The sequence below is a fragment of the Netta rufina genome, assembly GCF_964035555.1.
Source record: "Netta rufina genome assembly, chromosome: 10".
NCBI lineage: Eukaryota > Metazoa > Chordata > Aves > Anseriformes > Anatidae > Netta > Netta rufina.
Genome location: NC_140133.1, coordinates 9,362,928 through 9,383,597, shown reverse-complemented (window position 1 = coordinate 9,383,597; position 20,670 = coordinate 9,362,928). Strand labels below are relative to the sequence as shown.

Below are 20,670 nucleotides of genomic sequence, written 5' to 3'. Positions count from 1 at the left end.
ACCACCACCGACCCCCTGCCTCCTCCTTCCTCCTCCTCCTCCTCCTCCTCCTCGTCCCCCACTCCTCCAGCCCCCCCTTTATTTGGAAGCAACATGTCTTGTTATGTCCATGAGAGCTTTCCCACGGTTACCCCCACTCCCTTCCCGTGCATCGCTCCGAAATCCGACCTGACACCGCTCAAGAGCCGGTCTCATCCGAAACCCTTTCTGATTGATGAGGTTTTTCGTAGCCAGCCCTGGATCCTGCTCTTCCTCCTCCGCCGATCCCTCTTCTTGCCGCCCTCTCCTTGCTCTCACCCCTCCAGCTCTCTTCTCCCCCCCCCGACCCCGGCTCCTTCGCTTCCCCCCCTCCAAGACAACTCAACCTGAACGGGATAGGGCTGTGCAGAGCGGGGCTGGGGGGTGCGGGGTGGGGGGACAGGGCCCAGGGACCCCGGCGGTGCCCTCAACGTCGCTCCCGCCACCACCTTCACCCTCTGGGTCGGGCTTTTTGGGGCAGCCCGCGATGTCCCCGTGTCCCCTGCTCCATGGGGAGGGCATCAGCCCCGTCCCGGCACCAGCTCTCACCCCGGGACTTGGAGCCCCTCGGCGTGGAGGGGGGGCTCAGGGCGGTCACCCCGTGGTTGTCACCAATGCCACCCACAGTGGGACGTGGCCCACGTCCCCCTGCCGTGTGGGGTGCATCCCCTGGCCCGGGTCAGCCCGGGACCCGCGTGGCTCCGGGGGGAGGACGGGGAGGGGACAGCAGGGACAGGAGATCGGGGGCGGCAGCAGGCGGAGGCGCGAGCGTCCCCCTCAGCCCTGTCCCATCAGCCTTGAGTTGCCTCCTCCCGGCGCCCCTGCGATGGCGATGCGGATGGGCTCAGTACGAGTGTTTTGTACTCCTCTCCTCCTCCTCCTCCTCTTCCTCTCATCGGCTTGTACCCAGCCCCTGCCTACAGCCCTCGGAGAGCAACAGTCCAACCTCCGGCCGGGCCGGGCCGCGCAACGCACTGAGGGGGGCGGCGGTGCCCGCCGGGGTGGGGGGGCGACACCGTGGGGACCCCGGGGTGTCCCGTGGCACCTCCCCACGCACGTCCCCGGGGGGTCCCGCCGCCCCGGGGACGGGAGGGGGGTGCCCGCGGCGGGACCCCGCGGTGCGTTGCGCGTCCCCTCGCCCCGGGACGAGCCGCTGGTTGGACTGTCCTCGTCAAGGTGCCCGGTTTGGCCATGCCGATGCCTGAAATCTCCTTTTCTCTCTGACGACCAAGTGTTTCGGTGGTTCTCCTGCGCCCACGAGCACAGCATGCGGTTCCCTCCCGTTGTCGATGACCCTAATAAGAGAGAGACGCCACCAGCCGCGCATATATACGCACGTGGACGCGTGCCTATATATGTGTGCGAGCGCCTGCACGCGTGTCCCCGCGTGCCGCCCCGCCGAGCCGAGCGCGCTCGCGCCGCCAACCAGCCAATTCGGTCCAAATCCTCCCAACGTGGGGGGCGGCCGGCCGGCACGACGGCCTCTCCTTTCTCTCTTGTCACCGACGCAGCCGGTCTCTTTCCCTGCCCTCTCTCTCTTGTCTGTCTCTCTCCCTCCTAACGCCCCCCGGCGCCCCCGTTGGCAGCCCCCGCCGGATAACGTCGCCTTTCTGTTGCAGATTTTGAATACCTGCTGCCAAACAGCTTTGAGTCGGAGGGACATGTGTTCATTGCTCCCAGGTAGCTCTGTGTGTGCGCTTGCCGAGGTGTGCATCCCCTCCCCGGCCCCGCTGACCCCCCCCCATTCTCCCACCTCCCCTCGCCTCGTCGTGCCTGTCCCCCGCTGCTGTCTGTGTCGTGTGCCCACGTGCCGTGCGGTGACGGGGGCTGCGGTCCCCCACGGGGGCGGCGTTGCTCGCCCCTGCCCAGCCGGTCGCGCGGTGCGCTCTGTATGGACGCGGTATATATGGACGCGGCGTAGCCCCGCCTGCGCGCGTGCATATATAGGTATAGTTTCTGAAAATCCCAGACAGACAGACAGACAGACGCGCCTGGGTTGGGAGGGACCTCGGAGATCACCCAGTTCCAACCCCCAGCCATAGGCAGGGACGCCACCCACTAGATCGGGTTGCTCAGGGTCTCGTCCAGCCTGGCCTTGACACCTCCCGGGATGGGGCATCCACAGCTTCTCTGGGCAGCCTGGGCCAGTGGCTCACCACCCTCTGAGGGAAGAATTCCTTCCTAACATCCAATCTAAATCTCCCCTCCTTTAGTTTAAGACTATTCCCCCTTGTCCTGTCATCTTTTTTTTCAGTCCCCTTCAAGTACTGAAGGGTTGCAATGAGGTCTCAATGAAGTCTTCTCTTCTCCAGACTGAACATCCCTGGCTCTCTCAGCCTTTCTTCACAGGAGAGCTGATGCAGCCTCTGATCAGCTTTGTGGCCCTCCTCTGGACCCGCTCTAACAGCCCCACATCCTTCTCGTGCTGGGGGCCCCAGGCCTGGACACAGCACTGCAGGTGGGGCCTCAGGAGGGCAGAGCAGAGGGGGACAATCACCTCCCTCCCCTGCTGGCCGCTCCTTGTGACACAGCCCGGGATGCAGTTGCCCTTCTGGGCTGCAAGCACCCACTGCTGGCTCATGTCCAGCTTCTCATCCACCAGAACCCCCAAGTCCTTCTCTGCAGGGCTGCTCTCGATGGGTTCTTCTCCCAGTCTGTCCTGTCTGGGATTGACCCGTCCCAGATGCAGCTCTCTCTGCTTGGCCTTGTTGAACCTCACTAGGTTCATGCAGGCCCACTTCTCAAGCTTATCCACTGAATGATCCACCCAGAAAATCCATCTCTCTCCAATTTGGAGACCAGGATGTCATGTGGGGCCACACCAGAGGCCTAGCAGAAGTCCAGGCAGATGACATTGGTTGGTGTTAGCTTGCCGACTGATGCAGTCACTCCATCACAGAAGGCCACCAGAGTGGTCAGCCACGATTTGCCCTTGGTGAAGCCGTGCTGGCTGCCTCGGGTCACCTCTTTGTCTTGCACGTGCCTCGACATAGTTTCCAGGAGGATCTGTTCCATGATCTTGCCAGGCACGGAGGTGAGGCTCACCGGTCTGTAGTTCTCTGGGTTTTCCTTCCTACCCTTTTTAAAAATGGGAGTGATGTTTCCCCCTCTTCCATTCACCAGGGACTTCACCCAACTGCCAGGATGTTTCACATATGATGGAGAGAGGCTTGGCGGCTACATCAGCCGGTTCCCTCAGCACCCTGGGATGGATGTCATCAGGCCCCATAGACTTGTAGGTGTTTAGTTTCATCGGGTGGCCTCAAACCTGCTGAGTCCCTTCGTGTTGTCCCTCACCAAGCTCAGTCCCATCCGTGCCTTGGCTTTCCTGATCCCATCCCTGCACATCCATACTGCATCCCTGTGCCCTTCCCAGGCCGCACGTCCCTGCTCCCACAGCCTGTGCATTTCCTTCTGGTGCCTCATTCTGACCAGCAGGTCCTTGCTCAGCCATCCCAGTTATCTGCCCTCCCTGCCTGCTTTTACACAGGGGGATGGAGAGTTCTTGTGCGCTAAGGAAAACCTCCTTAAAGAGTCTCCAGCTCTGCTCAGCTCCTTTGTCCCTACGGACAGTGTTCAGGGGATCTCAGCTCCTAGGTCTTTAAATAGCTTGAAGTTTGCTCTTGGAAAGTCCAGGGCCTCACTTTGCTCTTTGCCAGGCCCTATATTCCTCAAAATCACCAACCCAACCAGGGCATGGTCACTGCAGCCCAGACTGCCTCCAGTCTCGACTTATTTAGCGAGCTCTTCCACGCTGGTGAGCACCAGGCCCAGCAACGCTTCTCCTCTGGGCGGTTTGGCTGGTGCCTGGAGCAGTTATCCTCACCGCAGTCTGTGAACCTCCTGGGGTGCTCCCAGCCCTGCAGCTTTCCCCGCAGACACCCAGGAGGTCAAAGTCCCCCGTGGGGATGAGGGCGTGCGAGCGCGGTTCTTCTTGCAGTTGGAGCACGAAGGCCTCGTCCACAGGCTCCATGGATCAGGCGGCCTGGAGAAGGCCCCAGCCACCAGCTGGCCTTTATTGGGGCGGTCCTTGACGCACCCACAAGCTCTCCACCTGCCCGTGGCTGTTTCTCAGAGGCTCCTCTTCACAAACAATCCCTTCCCTAATGTAGAGAGCAGCACCCCCTCCCTTCCCTGCCCATCCCTTCTGAGGAGCTTGCAGCCCTCTCTCCCGGTGTTGCAGTTACGTGGTCGGTCCCACCACGTTTCCGTGACAGCAATCAGCTCGGATTTGTCTAATTGCACCGTGGTTTGCACTTCTTGCCTGCTTTCTGTGCTGCGTGCGTTGGTGTCAAGGCACTTCAGCGGGGCAGTTGGTCACACCACGTCTCCAAAACTATTCCTGATCACGCCGGGACAGGTCATGCGTATTTCCCAGCTGTTAATTAGAGGGACAATGTTCTCAGGCGTGCTTCCTTCACTCAGGGGCGCATCCCCTTCCCCACCACGGCTAGTTTAAAGCCCTGCAGATAAGCCCAGCCAGCTGGCTGCCCACAACACTCCTGCCCCACCTGGACAGCTGTGCCCCATCCAGCACCGGCGTACCCCAAACCTTGGGCACGGCACCAGCCTCACATTTATGGGGCCTGCTGGTGGGTACTTTATGGCTGCGGTTCGCGGGGACATCAGCGGGGCGATCCTACAGCACACGGCTGCTTGCAGCACTCACGGGTGCCCCATGTCCTCAGCAATCATTGCTCAGTTTACTGATTCGTTACAAAAATCACTCAAAATGCGCAGCTGAAGAGCTGTCACAGGTGGCTTTGGGGTTGTCTCAGGTGCAATGTGCCGGGGCGGTGAGGTCTGAGAAATGCAGGAGCCAAAGCAGAACCTTAAGGAGAAACATAAAACTGCTGTTTTTATGAACCCAGCCCATCGATGCAGTCAGGATGGTGCCGGAGGTGGGGCAGGAAGGAGTGCCTCTGCCCCGCGCTGCCCCCCGGGGCTGTTTAGTTAGGGGTCAGGGTGCAGCAGGGGTGGGCACGGCTTTTGCAGCTCGATCTGCAGAGCTTTGGGTGCAAAAAAAAAAAAAAAAAAAAAAAAAAAGAAAGGTGGGGGTCTGGAACTCAGGGTGAGCGCTCCACATCCTGGGAGCAGCTCCATGAGCCCCCTCCCCGCCGGCACGAACCAGGGGGTGCCCTACAGCGTGGTCATTTTCAGAAACCGTATATCCCGTGTTCTCCCCATGGGTATGCAAGTCCCTGTGTCCGTGCGCGTCCGCGTGGCCGTGCAGGTGGCTGCTCCCCCCTGAGCGGGGACGTGGCGACCCAGGGAGGGGGTCCCAAGGCAGCCCCCTCCCCAAAATCGCCCCGGACATGCCAGCAGCTGGCCCTGGGGTGCAAAGGGCCGGGTGGGCACGGTGTCGCTGCCCTCCCTGTCCCCAGGGTCCCCAAGGTGAGCCCAAGGTAAGTCCTGCTGCCGGTGGGTACAAGCGGGGACACGGGGCGCGGTGGCAGAAGTGGTGGCACTCTCCCAGTACGGGGAGAGCAGGGACAGGGGTGCATCAGTTTGTGGCAAACTGGGCAAACTGGGATGCCTTCAGACATCATCCAGCACCTGTGAGGGCAGCCCTGGGGCTCGCGCACCTCCAGGGAGGTGACAGCGCCTTGGTGGCACCGCAGTGCCCACAGAGGTGACAGAGCCAGGGGCACGGCGGGTGGCAGAGCAGCCCGCAGCCCGGCGTGGCTCTCCACGGGGCGAGGAGGTGACACGGGGCCCGTGGGCACCTGGCCGGAGCCCGGCAGGAGAGGGGACACGAGCACGACCAGCGCGGGGGGAAAACTGACCTTACCTTTTCCATCCTTGCGAACCACAAACGTTGTCACCCAAACCCCAGAGAGTATTGCAAAGACCTCGACTTGTCGGATAACAACACCGAGTTCCTGGAGAACTTTATTGCCCTCATGGAAAAGGTGACCCCAGACTCCAAGCAGTGTGAGTAGCCAGGGCCGGCTCGCAGCGGGGCGCGGGGCGTGGGGTGGCAGCGCTGGGGCGCGGGTGGCCCTGCGGGCACCGGCCCTCACCTCCTGCTCCTCCTCTCCCAAGGTGACAATTTCCTCCTGCACAACCTGATCCTCGACACGGGCATCACGCAGCAGCTGGTGGAGCGCGTCTGGAAGGACCAGGACCTCAACACGTAGGCAGGGGCCAGGGGACCCTTCCCCGCAGCCGCCCCTGGGGACGCAAGGGCAGAGGGGCTCAGGGACATCGTGGGGTGGGACAGGGGACAGGGACGGAGCCAGGGGGGTGAGCAAAACCCCGCCAACGCCCGGCATCCCCGTCCCCTCTCCCTGCAGGTACAGTCTCCTGGCTGTCTTCGCAGCCACCGATGGGGGCATCACCCGTGTCTTCCCCAACAAGTGAGTGTCCTGGCGGGGTTTGCGTGCCCGGCCCCTTGTGGTGACACATCCGATGGCAGAGCCAGGGACAAGTGACATCCACGACCATGTCTGCTCCCTTCCAGGGCTGCAGATGACTGGGAGGAGGAACCGGAGCCCTTCAATGCCAGCTTCTACCGCAGGAGCCTGGATAACAAGGGCTACATCTTCAAACCGCCCTACCGGGACGGTGAGTGCCAGCGGGGCGCCGCGAGGTGTCCCAGGCTGGCCCTGCGTGTCCCTTCATGCCACCCCTGCCCTCTGCAGCCGGATACCGGGGGCTGGATCTGGAGAACAACACCATCGGGATCCTGGTGAGCACCGCCGTGGAGCTCAGCATCGGGGGCAAGACGCTGAAGCCGGCAGGTGAGCAGGGGCCGGGTCCCGGTGCCGCTGGGCTGGGGACAGCCCTGTCCCCACCCCGAGCCGGGGCTGACCCCGTCCCCCCCGCTGCCTGCGGCTCCCCTTTGCTCTTCCCCAGTGGTGGGGGTGAAGCTGGACCTGGAGGCCTGGGCGGAGAAGTTCAAGGTGCTGGCAAGCAACCGGACGGACCGCGACCAGCTGGGCGCCCGGCGGGTATGCTGGGGACAGGGATGGGGACAGGGACAGGGACAGGGACTGGGCTCTGCTCAGCAGGGTGGTGGCTGGGGAGCACTGCCGGGCTGTGCTGCCCGTGTTCCCTCTGGCTCACTGGGGACATCCCGCGGGGGACGGGTGGCCCTGGCAGGGGAGCACGGCGCCCCTAATCCCATTTCGGTTGACAGTGCGACCCCTCGAGCAGCTGCGAGATGGACTGCGAGGCCAACAACAAGGTGGGTGGTGGGCAGGGCTGGGGGCGCAGCGGGGGTCCGGTGGGGGGCCTGCTGGCCCCTGTCCCCCTTCCTTCCCTCAGGGTGACCCCGTTTTCCTTCCCCAGGACCTCATCTGCGTCCTCATTGATGACGGAGGCTTCCTGGTGCTCTCCAACCAGGAGGATCACTGGTACCAGGTGAGCGCTGCAGCCCCCCAAAACGCTCCTCTCCTGGTGTGCACGAGGGAGCTGAGGACTCCAGCCTCGTGCCACACGTGGTGTTACACACCCCCCGAGTCCCCACCGTGGGAGCCCCAAAGGCATGGTCCCACTGTGCAGGCTCGGTGCAGACGGGTACAGATTTGGTTTGCGGTGTCCCCATCCAGGTGGGCAAGTTCTTCAGCGAGGTGGACGCCAACCTGATGTCCGCCCTCTACAACAACTCCTTCTACGCCCGCAAGGAGTCCTACGACTTCCAGTCTGTCTGCGCCCCCGAGGCCCAGAGCAACACGGGGGCTGCGCCCCGCGGCGTCTTCGTGGTGAGTGCCCCCAGGGACCCCCGGGGCGCCCCGGCACCACGCCGGGACCCGCTGCCTCACTCCTGCCCCTCTCCTTGCTCGCAGCCCACCGTGGCCGACCTGCTGAACCTCGCCTGGTGGACCTCAGCCGCCGCCTGGTGAGTGCTGTCCATGCTGCGTCCCCTCCCTGGGATGCCCCTGGGGGACACCGGCGCGTCCCCAGGGCTGGCACAGCTCACGTGGCCGTGCACTGCGTCCCCAGGTCCCTCTTCCAGCAGTTCCTCTACGGCCTCACCTACAGCAGCTGGTTCCAGACGGGTGAGTGCAGGGACGGGGACGCGGGGGCGGGCGGGTGACATCCCCCTGGCCGGGGACACGCGGCCCCGGACCCTCCGGGCCCCCCGTGTCCCCTGTGCCACCATCCCACGGCACTGTGCGGGCGCAGAGGACGTGACGGCGGACAGCATGGAGGCCCGGGAGACGAGCTGCATCATGAAGCAGACGCAGTACTACTTCAGCACCGTCAACGCCACCTACAACGCCATCATCGACTGCGGGAACTGCTCCAGGTGGGTCTGTCCCCAAGGCTGGGGGGCTGCGTGGCCCCGTGGGCTTTGTCTGGGGACAGGACAGTGACCAACCTCGTGCCCCCCAGGCTGTTCCACGCGCAGAGGCTGGCCAACACCAACCTGCTCTTCGTGGTGGCCGACAAACCCCTCTGCAGCCAGTGCGAGTCCGTCAAGCTGCTGCAGGCGGAGGTCAGGGGTATCCTTTTTGGGGCCAGGGGAGGGAGCACAGGGGGCTGTGGGGTCGGGGGGGGGCTGCCCCGTGGTTGGGGTCGTCCCCGCCACCGCCACCCTGGTCCCCGTCGTTTCCTTGACCCGCGAAGCTCCCCCGAGAGACCCGAACCAGTGTGAGCTGGTGGACAGGCCCCGCTACCGGAAAGGTCCCCACATCTGCTTCGACTACAATGCAACCGTACGTGGGGGGCGCGGGGAGGGAGGGATCGGGGCGGGGGGCTGCCCACGGGGAGGGGAGCAGAGCTCTGGGGGATCCCTGGGGGGGGCAGAGCCATGGGGTGACCTCCTGGGGGAAAAATGGAGCTGTGGGGGGATCCCCGGGGGGGAGATCGGAGCCCTGGGGGGACCCTGGGGGAGCGGAGCCGTGGGGGTCGTGGTGGGCAGCACCGTGGGGGTCTAGGGGGTGGGGGCAGGGGACGAGGCACAGCGGGGTCACATCGGGTGCCCCTGGGGCTCGGTGGCAGCTCCGGGGGTGCCCCACGGCCGCTCTCCCTTTGCCCCCCCAGGAAGATACCTCAGACTGCGGCCGAGGGGCTTCCTTCGCCCCCTCCCTCGGGGTCCTGCTCTCCCTGCAGCTGCTGCTCCTCTACTCCAGCGCCAGCCGGCACCCGCTGCCCCCGGCCGCCTGCCTTTAACCCGCGCCCGCCACCCTCCTGTTCTCTCAGCCTCCATCTCCATCCCCTCCCGAGGCCCCGGCGGGACGGGAGCCACCTCCCTGGGGGCCCCCCCCCAGCCCCAGGGACGCACCCCCCTGCGCTCCCCACGGCCGCATCCAAAGAAGAGCCGGGGTGCGGGCAGGGGCCCCCCCAAAAAAAAAACAGGAGGGCGTCCGGCCGCCCCGGCCGCTCGGACTCAGAAAGCCCCCGCCTTGTGCCCCCCCCCCCCACCACATCATCCTTCTCCCCCCCCCCCCGGTCCCTCGCCTATTTTTTTAGCCTGAAGATTTTAAACCAGATCTTTCTACGTTGAGTTTCAGCCTGGAGAACGGCGACGGCGTTTGTGGCCAGCGACGAGGACACGTGGGGAAAAACAACAAAAAAAAAAAAAACGAGAAAAAAAAAAAAAAAAGAGGGGGGAAAAAATATAACCTGAAAATAGGGAAGGTGATGGAGACGGTCGGTATGATTTATCGGGGGGGTACCCGGCCCCCCGGGCGTGCGGGAGGACAGCGGCGGGTGGCAGCGTCCCTGCGGGGAGCCAGGCGTCGCCTTTGCCGGGACGGGGCCGAGCCCACGGTCCCCGCTCTCAGCTCATCTGCTCTCATTCATCCTTGGGCACAGAAATTGGGGTGAAAAAGGAGGAAAAAAAAAAAAAAAAAACACAAAAAAAAAAGTACTTTTTTTTTTTTTTCTTTTCCGTTCTGCAGATCACTGTGAAACCCTTCCCGTCCGCCCGCCCCAGCCCTGCTCGGCCCCTCCGTCCCGCCCTGCCAAAGAAACCGCGTGCCGGCCAGCGGGACCGGGCCCCAGAGGGACGCGCTGTGTGTCCCCAAACGGGACGGGACGTGTGTCCCCAAAGGGGATGCGCCGTTTGTCCCCAGATGGGACAAGCTGTGTGTCCCCAAATGGGGTGTGCTATGCATCCCCAAAAGGACACGCTGTGTGTCCCCAGTGGGACAAGCTGTGTGACCCCAAAAGGGACACGCTGTGTGTCCCCAAAGGGACACGCCACCTGTCCCCGAGCCGCCCGTGTCCCCAGCGGGGCCGTGCCGGGTGCCACCAGGTCCCCGCTGGGTGCCCCCAGCTCCAGCCCCATGGTCGTGGGGATTTTTTTTGGGGTGGGAGGGATGGGAGGGATGGAGGGGACAGGAGCAAACCCACGGACCACCGGGGACGGCGGGGAGGGGGCCGTGGAGGCGCTAATTAGCGCTGGGGTTAATTACTGGTCATTCCGCTTGTAGCTTTCTCAGTGTGTGTTTGGTTACTGTCTCTGGGACCCGTGTTTGAACAGATGGCTCTGTGTTACCGGGAGTGTGTGTACTGCTGTAGTCTAGTTAGGTGCTGCGCGAGCCCCCCGCCACTATACAGACCCTATAAATATGCACATGTAGCCTCCTTTGCGGTAAAATCCAGGAGCGGGGGGGACGGCACGGCCCCCGCCCCGCCAACCGGGGCCGTGGCCTGCCCCTTCCCCACCCCGAAAGCTTCTCTCTGCTCATCCAAAAGGCTTTGGGTTGTTTTTTTTTTGTTTGTTTTTGTTTTTTTTTTTTTTTAATTAGTTTCCTTTAATTTATTTTAATTTTTTTTTCTTTCTTTTTTTTTTTTTGTACAGAAGAGTCGGAAAACTCCCCCCCCCCAAAAAAAAAAAAAAAAACCAACAAACAGACGATTTGTAAGATATCGTGCGTGTGACTCCTTGTAAAATATTTTCAAATGGTTTATTACAGAGACTCAGTTATTAAATAATGTTCATATTTTCACTTCACAGGCGGTGGCTGCGTCATTTCCCTTGGGGGGGGGGGACAGGGACCCCGTTGTGTCCCCTCGCTGTGCCGGGGCCTGGGGGACACAGCAGGGACTGGGGGGGACGCGGACAGGGCGCGGGTGGGTTCATGAGGCCGTGGACAGGGCCCCCGGGCACCCCCCAGCCCCGTGTCCCCTCGTCCCCGTGTCCCGTGGGGCCGTGTCCCCTGTGTGTCCCCTCTCCCCGTCCCATGCCCACGTCCCCCGTGACTCCCCCATGTCCCCCGTGTCCGTGTCCCCCTGGGTCAACCACCCCATGCCCACCTGTGCCCCCAAACCACATCCCCCAAACCCCGTACCGTGTTCCCGTGTCCCCCGTGTCCCTTCCTGTGTCCCCATGTCCCCCATGTCCACGTCCCCTGTGTCTGCATCCCCCATATCTATGTCCCCTGTGCCCCCATGTTCGTATCATACTCGTCCCGTATCCCGTGTCCCCTGTACCTGTGTCCCCCATACCACATCCCCCATGTCCACATCCCCCATGTCCATGTCCCCCATATGTCCATGTCCCCATGCTCGTGTCCCTGTGTCTGTCCCCTGTACCTGTGTCCCCTATGCCCACATCCCCCATACCTACACGCCCTGTGCCCCCATGTCCACCCCATACTCATCCCATGTCCCCATGCCCATGTCCCCCATACATCCATGTCCCCAACATCCATGTCCCATGTCCGCGTCCCCCATACCTACATCCCATGTCCCCCATACCCACATCACACTTGTCCCATGTCCCCTGTGCCCCGTGTCCCCCATATGCCCATGTCCCCATATCCACGTCCCCATGTCCCCATATATGTGCCTGTCCCCCCGTGTCCCATTTCCCTATGTCCATGTCCCCATGTCCCCATTCCCCCTCCCCCCACCCTCCCAGTGGGCGTGGCTCCCCTCCTCGCCCCGCCCCCTCCCTCATCACGCCCCGCCCCTCCCTCCCCAAACCCCGCCCCCTCCTCCAAACCCCGCCCCTCCCCACACCCCTCCCCTTCCCCACCTCCCCCCCCTCCCTCCCCCCCCCCCCCACCCCGCGCATGCGCACTTCCTCTGTTTGTCCGCGCCCGGCCTGGCCCAGCGGCGGGGCCTGACGGGGGCCGAGCGGCGCCGGGGCCGGGCCGGGGCGGGCAGGGCAGGGCCTGGGACCGGGACCGGGCCCGGTGCTTTACCGGGGGGGTCCGGCCCCGCCATGCGGCGCTTCGTGCCGGTCTCCCGGCAGCAGCTGGCCCGGGCGCTGGGCGGCAGCAGCGTGGTGGTGAAGGCGCTGAGCGGCGCCGTGGTGCTGCTGTACGCGCTGTCCTTCGGCCTGGACACGGCCTCGGGGCTGGCGGTGACCCCGGGGCTGCTGCTGCCGCCCGGCTGCCGCCTCTGGACGCTGCTGACCCACGGGCTGGTGGAGCGGCGGGCGGCCGGCGTGGCGCTCAGCCTGGGCACGGTGGCGGCGGCCGGGCGGCTGCTGGAGCCGCTGTGGGGGGCGCTGGAGCTGCTGCTGTTCTACGCCGCCGTCAACGCGGCCGTGGGGCTGCTGGGGGCCTGCGCCTACTGCCTGGCCTACGCCGCCACCTTCCGCCTGGCCTACCTGTTCGAGGTGCGCATCCACGGCGCGCCCGGCTTCCTGGCGGGGGTGCTGGTGGCGCTGAAGCAGACGATGGGCGACAGCACGGTGCTGCGGGTGCCGCAGGTGAGGGTGAAGGCGGCGCCCACGCTGCTGCTGCTGCTGCTGGCCGGGCTGCGGCTGGCCGCCCTGGTGGAGAGCGCCGCGCTGGTGTCCTACGGCTTCGGGCTGCTGTCCAGCTGGGTCTACCTGCGCTTCTACCAGCGGCACAGCCGGGGCCGCGGGGATATGTCCGACCACTTCGCCTTCGCCACCTTCTTCCCCGAGATCCTGCAGCCCGCCGTGGGGCTGGCGGCCAACCTGGTGTACGGGCTGCTGGTCAAGGTGAGGCTCTGCCGGAAGACGGTGAAGCGCTACGACGTGGGCGCCCCCTCCTCCATCACCATCAGCCTGCCGGGAACGGACCCCCAGGACGCCGAGAGGAGAAGGTAACACCGGCCTTGCGCTGCTGTGGGCCCCGGGGGGGATTTGGGGTCAGGGCGCTGAGGGGAGCCTCCTCCATGGGGCCGCCTGCTGGCACACACCCGCTGCAAGCTGCCCGCCCGCTTCCCAAGCCAAAATCACAGCACTGGGGCCAAGTGGGGGGTCCTGGGGAAGGGGTGTGTCGGGCAGTGGGGCGCGGTTCCTGCTGCTGTGTCCTCCCCGCCACCGTGGCGCAGCAGGAGGCGAGCTGAGTCAGCGCCACGACCCGGCCCTCCCGCACGTGCGGCGGCAGCTCGGTCACGGGGTGAGGCACCAGCTCGCTGCTCGCCTCGCTCCCCTCCGCTTCTGGAGCAGCCCCCGAGCACAGCACGTGGCGAGGGAGCTCTGCACGTTGCACCTCGGTGCCTCTGTTTGGCTTCCCCGCCTTTGCCACGGCCCCAGCTCGGGCAGCCCGTGGGTGCTGGTCGCTGCTCCCCCCACCACGGGGCTGTGCGCGGGGTGAGAGGAGAGGGGAAGAGCGGGTACCACGCTCCCTGTCCGTCCCTCACCCCGCTGTCCACCCGCTTTTTTACCCCACAGGCAGCTGGCCCTGAAGGCGCTGAACGAGCGGCTGAAGCGCGTGGAGGACCAGACGGCGTGGCCCAGCATGGAGGACGAGGAGGAGGAGGTGGTGGTGAAGAGCGAGGGCCCGCTGCCCACCGAATCCACCGCGGCGGGGAAGGCGGCCGGCCACGAGAGCAGCCTGATCAGCTTTGAGGATGCCCCGTCCCAGCCGTGAGCTGCGGCCCTGCCGGCCCCGTCCTCCCTGCCCAGCTCCGCGGGAGAGCCGCCAACGCCTGCACGGGGACGCTGCCTGTGGGGACGCTCCCGGCCCGGGGACAGGGGCTGTCTCAGCCCAGCACTGAGGGCCTGAGCGCCGTGGGGCTCTGCCTCTCGCTGCCCCCCCGGCGTGGATGTGGATGCCCGCGCCGGGAGCTTTGTTCCGGAGGGAGACCTCGGGCCGGTCCGCACAGGCTGACCCCTGCTCCGAGGCCACGAAGGGACCTCCTGGCACCCGGGGAGCCAAGTCAGCGAGTGGCACCGCGCTTCCTCGCTTCTCTGCACTCGAAACTTCGTTTTCTCCTTTCTCGATTTCGTTTGGTTCCTGATCTCGGGAACGGGAAGGCTCGGGGGGCTTTGCGGAGTCCTCTGCCCGTTCCCACCCTCCCTCCCTCCACCCCGGCAGGAGGCCGACGGAGCTCCCGCGTGGGGTCAGCGCCCAGATTAGGGATCAGCCCCGGCCCCGTGGCGTTCATTCCGTGGTGTTGGCTCTCCTCTGTTTCCTCTCCTGCTGCAGCATTGCCCCAGCAGGGGCTGGTGCCCTCAGCTGCCGCTCCACTAATCCGTTTGCCAGATTATCCTAGAAGCTGGAATTAATTTTTACAGCGGGGCACACAAGCTGCTTCCTCTGGCACCGGGTTTCTCTCCTTCAAGTAGAAACGGGCTCCCCCTTCTGTCCTGCTCCCTCCGCGTGGCCGGGCTGTCCTTGGCGAGGGAGGGAGAGGCTGCTCCCCAGAGCTCCTCGCCCCGGGCTCTGGGCCGCAGCCCGCGGCGGCGCGAGTTTATTTTTCTAAAGGACCACGCGGGAAGGTTTTGTCACCCAGGGAAAACACAGACGTTTCGGTATCAATAAACAGTTCTTTGAAAGAGCACTCGTTGGCCTCTCCACGCCGCAGCCGGGGCACCGAGCCGTGCCTCGAGGAGGAGTTTTCTCCCCAGACGGGGGCTGCTCGGTGCCAGGGATGTGCAGGGGCCCTGCCGACCACCCACCTGTGGCTGGTGCCGTTTTGGGTGCTCGGGGGCTTCAGTTTGGCCCTTTCTCTGGGGCAGTAAGGAGGCCGTGCCACGCTGTAGCTGCCTGAAATCTTTATTGAATAAAAGCTCTGGATACAGAAGAGTTTCCCAGCTCGGGCGCTGCTCCCAGCTCTCCGGCCCTGCCAGGAGCACGTTGGGGAGCAGCCCCGGGGCCGTCCCAGTGCGGCCCACGGAGCCCTGCGACGCTGGGGCCAGGAAGGCTGCGGGCTGTGGCGGGAGGAGAGGTGCTGCGGTGGCTTCCAGCCTCCCCGAGGGTCGCTCTGCTCCAGGAACCGTCCCCAGGCCCTGCCACCAGCTCCCACCCGGGGCTGTGCTGAGGACAGGAGCCCGTGCAGCTGCCTGCTGAGGTCCCTCCTGTGCTTGCGCTGTTCCATGCACCCATGGGAGGACGAGCCGGCCCCCGGCAGGCTGCAAAACACCCCCCGGCCCCCGCCAGGCCGAAACCTCGCCGCAGGTAACCCCGCGGCACGGGAATTTGTGCATGGACAGGGAGGGAGGGGGAAGGAGCAGGGATCCCCGACCCTCCCCTGCCCAGGGCCGGGGACCGGCGGCATCCCCAGCTCTGGGGCACGTCCCAGCCGCTGCACGGGACTCACGGGAGAGGCTCAGTGCTGGCTCCGCTTGCGGTACAGGTAGGCGTTGCTCACCTGGTTCATCACCACCAGGCTGCTGAGGAGCGGGCAGAGCACGGCCAGGTACCAGGCGGCGCCGCTGACGGCGGCGGTGAACCAGAGCGAGCACATGCCCAGCACCAGGCTGGCGCAGCCCAGCAGGTAGCCCACCAGCCCCGCCGTGGCGTGGTACAACCTCAGTTTCCCCGGCGGCCAGCCCCTCGCCAGCTTCGGGTAGAGCAGCAGCAGCCCGCCGAGGCTCTGCCCGCTGGCGTACAGCACCGCCAGCAGCCCGGCGCGGCCGTGCCAGGTGTGGAAGTGCCCCTTGCCCTGCAGCTCCTTGTGGTACGCCACCAGCGCCAGCCCCAGCAGCGCGCACAGCAGCGCCAGCACCTGCAGGGCCCAGTGCGCCCGCACCTTGGCCTTGCGGGACAGCGAGCGCAGCGGGGAGGCCTCGGGCGAGAAGACCAAGAGCGCCTGGGTCAGCAGCAGCGAGAACTGAGGAGGGGAGCGGCGGGGGGGGGGGGGGCGCTCAGCGGGGCCCTGAGGCGCCCCCCGGGCCCGGCCCCGCCGCCCCCCACTCACCGCCAGCGCCATCAGCAGCGGGTGCCAGGAGAAGAGGCCTGCGGGGAGCGGAGACGTGGGGCGGGGTGAGGCGGGGGCACGGCGCGGGGCCTCCCCGCTCCTCCCCACACCCCCCCGGCACTCACTGGAGCCCGGCCGGGCCAGCGCGGCCACCCCCGCGGGCAGCCCCAGGGACGCGGCGTGAGCGGCGGCGGCGGCGGCGGCGCGCAGGGAGCGGAGGAGCCGCGGCTCCCCCTCGGCCGGCAGCGACATGGCGGAGCCGGGAGGGCGGCAGCGTCGCGGGAGGGGGTGAGCGGAGAGCGGCTATTGGGCGGAGCGGGTGTCAGTCAGCGCGCCCGCCGCGGTGATTGGGTGGAAAGGGTGGTGCCCGCCCTTGAGGCCCGCCCTTCGTGACGCCGAGGGGAGGGAGCGGGGCGGGGCGGGCCGGCGGCGGGGCGGCCATGGGTGGGAGGATTGAGTGCGTGTTCTTCAGCGAGTTCCACCCCACGCTGGGGCCCAAGATCACCTACCAGGTGCGGCGGTACCGGGGGGTGGAGGATGGAGGGAGGGGAGCGGCACCGGGGTGGGGGGGCGGAACGGCAGCGAGGCGGAACGGTTCTACGGGGGAGCGGCACCCGGGGGGACCCGCGGCGAGGGGACACCGCTACCGCAAGGGGGCCCGGCGGCGGGGAAATGTGTCCGGCGGGGAAATGTGTCCGGCGGGGAAACAGGCACCGCGTGGGTCTGGTTCCGGGGTGTGTCCGTTCCGCTGTCGCCAGGGCGCTGTCACAGAATCCCAGAATCACAGAATCACAGAATTTCTAGGCTGGGAGAGACCTCAAGATCATCGAGTCCAACCTCTGACCTAACGCTAACAGTCCCCACTAAACCATATCCCTAAGCTCTACATCTAAACGTCTTTTGAAGACCTCCAGGGACGGTGACTCCACCACTTCCCTGTGTCTCCGCAGGTGCCCGAGGATTTCATCTCCCGGGAGCTGTTCGACACGGTGCAGGTGTTCGTCATCACCAAGCCCGAGCTGCAGAACAAGCTGATCACCGTGTGAGTGCCCGCGGCCCCGGGGGGCGAGGCAGCACACCCTGCTCCCCATGGGGCTCCAGGCTCAGGCTCTGCTGCCTCCCCCTAGGACGGCCATGGAGAAGAAGCTGATCGGCTGCCCCGTCTGCATCGAGCACAAGAAGTACAGCCGCAACGCGCTGCTCTTCAACCTCGGCTTCGTCTGCGACGCCCGAGCCAAGGCCTGCGCCCTGGAGCCCATCGTCAAGAAGCTGGCCGGCTACCTCACCACCCTGGAGGTCAGCCCCAGGGCTCCCCCCTCCTCAGCCTGCCCCGCGGTGCCCCCGGGGCAGGTTTGTGGCTGAGGAGGGTGCTGTGGGGCTGGCACCCACACACAGAGAGACCTCGGGGTGCTGGTGGTGGCAGACGGCCAAAAGATGGGGTTGTCCCACTATGTTCAGTGCTGGTGCAGCCTCACCTTGCATAGTGCATTGTTCTGGGCTTCCCAATCTAAAAGGTGCTTGAAAGCATCCAGAAGAGGCAATAAGAGTGGTGTAGGGCACATCCTGTGAGGAGAGGCTGGGGACACTCCGGTTGTCTGGTTTGGGGAAAAGGAGGCCAGGGCAACCTCATGAATTTCTGCAGCTCCCTGAGGAGGGGAAATGCAGAGGTAGACGCTGGTCTCTTCCTCCAATAACGGATGTCAGGATGCATGGGAACAGCACAAAGCTGCAGCAGGGGAGGCTCAGGCTGGTCATTAGGAAACATTTCTTTATCGTAAGGGTGGCCAAACACTGGGACAGGCTTCCTGGAGAGGTGCTGGATGCCCCATGGCTGTCAGTGCTCAAGGGACATTGGATAACACCCTCAGTAACGTGCTTTCACTTTGGGTTAGCCCTGAAGTGCTCACACACGTGGCCTTGATGTAGCTCCCTTCCAATTGAATTATGGTGTTGTGTTCTGTTCTGAATTTTAAGAGTTACAAATGTCCCCAAACTTCTCTGTGAGCATTCAGCAGGCCTCTCCTCTTGCAGGTCTTGAATCAAGCAGGGGGCTCCCCAGCCTCCTGCTTCCTTCTTGCTCTGCAGCTTTATTTTGTATTTTTTCCTGGGAAGATTCTTGCTTTGGTGGTGGTACGGGGTCTTCACTGCACATCCCAGCAGCAGCCTGGCTCAATTTGTTGCTCTGCTAGAAGGAAGGCTCACTCAGGCTGACAGAAGGCGGCATCTGGGCCGTGCAGCTCCTTAGTCAGTGACCCCTCTGGAAGGAGCTGACTCGACCTCCTTCCTGCCTTCTTTAGCTGGAAAGTGGCTTCATCTCCAACGAGGAGAGCAAACAGAAGCTGGTGCCCATCATGACCATCCTGCTGGAGGAGCTGAACGCCAAAGGAAAGTGCACCCTGCCCATAGGTAGGTGCTGCAGCGCAGCCCAGCCAGGCAGCGAGGGCAGAGCGGGGCTGAGAGGCAGCAGCCGGCCCTGCGCTGCTTCTGGCACTTTGTGCTCACGGCTGGGGCCTGCCTGAGCCAGCTTGGCTCAGAGGGATGAGGTTTCTGGCCACAGCCACCTTCCTCCACGTAGCTTTGAGGTGTTCTGGGACTGCTGGCTGCAAGCTGCAGGGCTTCCTGCGAGAACTCAGGCTCCTTCCCTTCCAGATGAGTCGAACACCATCCACCTGAAGGTGATCGAGCAGCGGCCGGACCCCCCCATCGTGCAGGAGTACGACGTGCCCGTCTTCACCCAGGACAAGGACGACTTCTTCAACTCCCAGTGGGACCTCACCACGCAGCAGGTCCGTGTGGGGAGGGTGCTTAGGGCATGAGCTGCCCCAGAGCTCCGTGGTGCCCAGCACAGCTCAGCGCTCCCCACTTTCTGTGCTCGGTGCTGCTGGTGACCTGGTCGCTGAGCACGCCAGGGGAGCCTCGTGGGCAGTGGGGTGATGCTATGGGTGCCTCCTTCATGATTTTGGTACCTGTTACCTCCTGTTCCCCTTCTCAGATCCTGCCCTACATTGACGGGTTTCGGCACGTCCAGAAGATTTCTGCTGAAGCCGACGTGGAGCTGAACCTGGTGCGCATCGCTGTGCAGAACCTGCTGTGAGTGTGTGGGGCGGTGAGGCCAGCCCTGACTCGGGGTGGAGGGAACTGGCTGGGATTTGTGTCCCTCTCACCTCTCCCCTTGCCCTGCAGGTACTACGGGGTCGTCACGCTCGTCTCCATACTCCAGGTGAGCTGGCAGCCATGGGTGGGGTGGCCCCATGGGGGACACTCATCGTCCTCCTGAGCCACAGCAAAACCAAGCTGCTCCCTTGCTCCCCAGTACTCCAACGTCTACTGCACCACGCCGAAGGTTCAGGACCTGGTGGACGACAAGTGCCTCCAGGAGGAGTGCCTGTCCTACGTCACCAAGCCAGGTACGCTGCTCCCGCATGGCATCCTGGTGCCCGGGGACCCATCCGTGGCAGCTGACGGCATCTTGTCCCCCCAGGGCACAAGCGAGCCAGCCTCCGGGACGTTTTCCAGCTGTACTGTGGCCTCAGCCCCGGCACGACGGTGCGAGACCTCATCTCCCGCTACACCCTGCAGCTGCAGCGGGTGGATGAGAGGTCGGAGCCCCATCGGGGGCGTGATGCGGGAGGGCTGGGGGAACGGGCAGGGGATGGAGGAGACGTCTAGGGACTGAGCATCGCGTCCCTCTCTCCCCTGGTCCCCCCAGGAGGCTCATCCAGTTTGGTTTGATGAAGGGGCTCATCCGGCGGCTGCAGAAATACCCCGTCAAGGTGGCTCGGGATGAGCGCAGCCACCCTGCGCGGCTCTACACGGGCTGCCACAGCTACGACGAGATCTGCTGCAAGACGGGTGAGGAGCTGTGGGGCAGGGGGTGCTGCGTGCCCAGGGGTGCTTTTGGGGTTTCCCCCCCTCACCTTTCGGAGCCATTAAACCCCAGAGGAGTGGCACACGGGGTCCAGGTGGGGATGGAGGAGCTCAGAGGGGATGGGATATGAGGTGTGAGGAGGGAACACACGACACTGATGCCAGGCACCCCATTTTTCCCCCCAGGCATGAGCTACAAGGAGCTGGATGAGCGCCTGGAGAACGACCCCAACATCATCGTGTGCTGGAAGTGATGGAGCTGGGCCGGCCGGGGCGTGCGCCGTGTGTGTCCCCAAGTCGTCCCCCCTTGTCCCAGTGCCCCCTGTGTCCCCCAGTGCCCCCAGTTGTGTCCCCACACGGTGCTGGGCGCCCCCAGGGCACGGCGAAGGCCCCAGCCGCCATCATGGCCGCCGTTGCCATAGCAACAACGACGACGCCATGGCCGCCGTGGGGCTGCTGCTGCCTGCCGAGGTCGAGGCGCTGGTGCAGGCCCTGCGGGGCACCGAGCTGCGGGATGCCGGCGGGCAGGGGTGCGGGGGGGTCCCTAGGGGTGAGGGGGGGTGTGAATTTGGGGGGTCCCCAGTTTGGGGGGCGTTGGGGGTCTCCTGAGGGGATGGGGCCCAGCGGGGCTGAGGGGTGTAAGCGTGGGGTGTCCCTCTGCGGGTCTGGGGTGTGGGGTCCCCAGGAGCTCTGGGAGGGGGGTGAGCAGGGGTCCCAGGGGCTGTAAATGTGGGGTGTGCCCCCCCTCCTAATATTTTTAGG

At 64.9% G+C, this 20,670-nt stretch overlaps 4 protein-coding genes across 6 annotated transcripts in view; 3 read left to right on the top strand and 1 right to left on the bottom strand.

The window, feature by feature from the left end:
• The window catches only part of CACNA2D2 (calcium voltage-gated channel auxiliary subunit alpha2delta 2), a 168,741-nt gene extending 159,522 nt beyond the window's left edge, over window positions 1-9,219 (top strand). For both annotated transcript variants that reach the window (XM_084292996.1, XM_084292995.1), the window contains exons 23-38: window positions 1,638-1,698; window positions 5,855-5,952; window positions 6,064-6,154; window positions 6,315-6,377; window positions 6,482-6,585; window positions 6,663-6,761; window positions 6,877-6,971; window positions 7,160-7,207; window positions 7,312-7,383; window positions 7,572-7,724; window positions 7,809-7,861; window positions 7,966-8,021; window positions 8,149-8,272; window positions 8,359-8,468; window positions 8,593-8,681; window positions 9,010-9,219. In XM_084292996.1, the coding sequence (XP_084149122.1) occupies window positions 1,638-1,698; window positions 5,855-5,952; window positions 6,064-6,154; window positions 6,315-6,377; window positions 6,482-6,585; window positions 6,663-6,761; window positions 6,877-6,971; window positions 7,160-7,207; window positions 7,312-7,383; window positions 7,572-7,724; window positions 7,809-7,861; window positions 7,966-8,021; window positions 8,149-8,272; window positions 8,359-8,468; window positions 8,593-8,681; window positions 9,010-9,138 (1,445 nt within the window). In that variant the 3' untranslated portion in view covers window positions 9,139-9,219. The remainder of the gene's footprint in view (window positions 1-1,637; window positions 1,699-5,854; window positions 5,953-6,063; window positions 6,155-6,314; window positions 6,378-6,481; window positions 6,586-6,662; window positions 6,762-6,876; window positions 6,972-7,159; window positions 7,208-7,311; window positions 7,384-7,571; window positions 7,725-7,808; window positions 7,862-7,965; window positions 8,022-8,148; window positions 8,273-8,358; window positions 8,469-8,592; window positions 8,682-9,009) is intronic.
• Window positions 9,220-12,011: 2,792 nt separating this feature from the next.
• TMEM115 (transmembrane protein 115) lies at window positions 12,012-14,680 on the top strand. Its single transcript, XM_084293043.1, has 2 exons — window positions 12,012-12,996; window positions 13,571-14,680. Exons 1-2 carry the CDS (start codon window positions 12,143-12,145, stop codon window positions 13,767-13,769), a joined length of 1,053 nt encoding a protein of 350 aa, XP_084149169.1. The 5' UTR covers window positions 12,012-12,142; the 3' UTR covers window positions 13,770-14,680.
• A 130-nt stretch (window positions 14,681-14,810) lies between these two features.
• Window positions 14,811-16,311, bottom strand: CYB561D2 (cytochrome b561 family member D2). 2 transcript variants are annotated; one of them, XM_084293045.1, is made up of 3 exons: window positions 16,167-16,311; window positions 16,042-16,079; window positions 14,811-15,954 (listed from the first exon to the last, which is right to left on the bottom strand). In XM_084293045.1, exons 1-3 carry the CDS (start codon window positions 16,291-16,293, stop codon window positions 15,451-15,453), a joined length of 669 nt encoding a protein of 222 aa, XP_084149171.1. In that variant the 5' UTR covers window positions 16,294-16,311; the 3' UTR covers window positions 14,811-15,450. The 2 variants fall into 2 exon arrangements, with proteins under 2 accessions (XP_084149171.1, XP_084149170.1); XM_084293044.1 differs by having other exon boundaries at window positions 14,811-16,079.
• A 158-nt stretch (window positions 16,312-16,469) lies between these two features.
• On the top strand, window positions 16,470-20,302 carry NPRL2 (NPR2 like, GATOR1 complex subunit). The gene is made up of 11 exons (XM_084292792.1): window positions 16,470-16,553; window positions 16,992-17,083; window positions 17,169-17,337; window positions 18,339-18,447; window positions 18,691-18,827; window positions 19,034-19,131; window positions 19,225-19,261; window positions 19,355-19,448; window positions 19,523-19,640; window positions 19,751-19,893; window positions 20,095-20,302. The coding sequence occupies exons 1-11, from the start codon at window positions 16,482-16,484 to the stop codon at window positions 20,160-20,162; spliced, it is 1,137 nt and encodes a 378-aa protein (XP_084148918.1). The 5' UTR covers window positions 16,470-16,481; the 3' UTR covers window positions 20,163-20,302.
• Window positions 20,303-20,670: the final 368 nt, after the last annotated feature.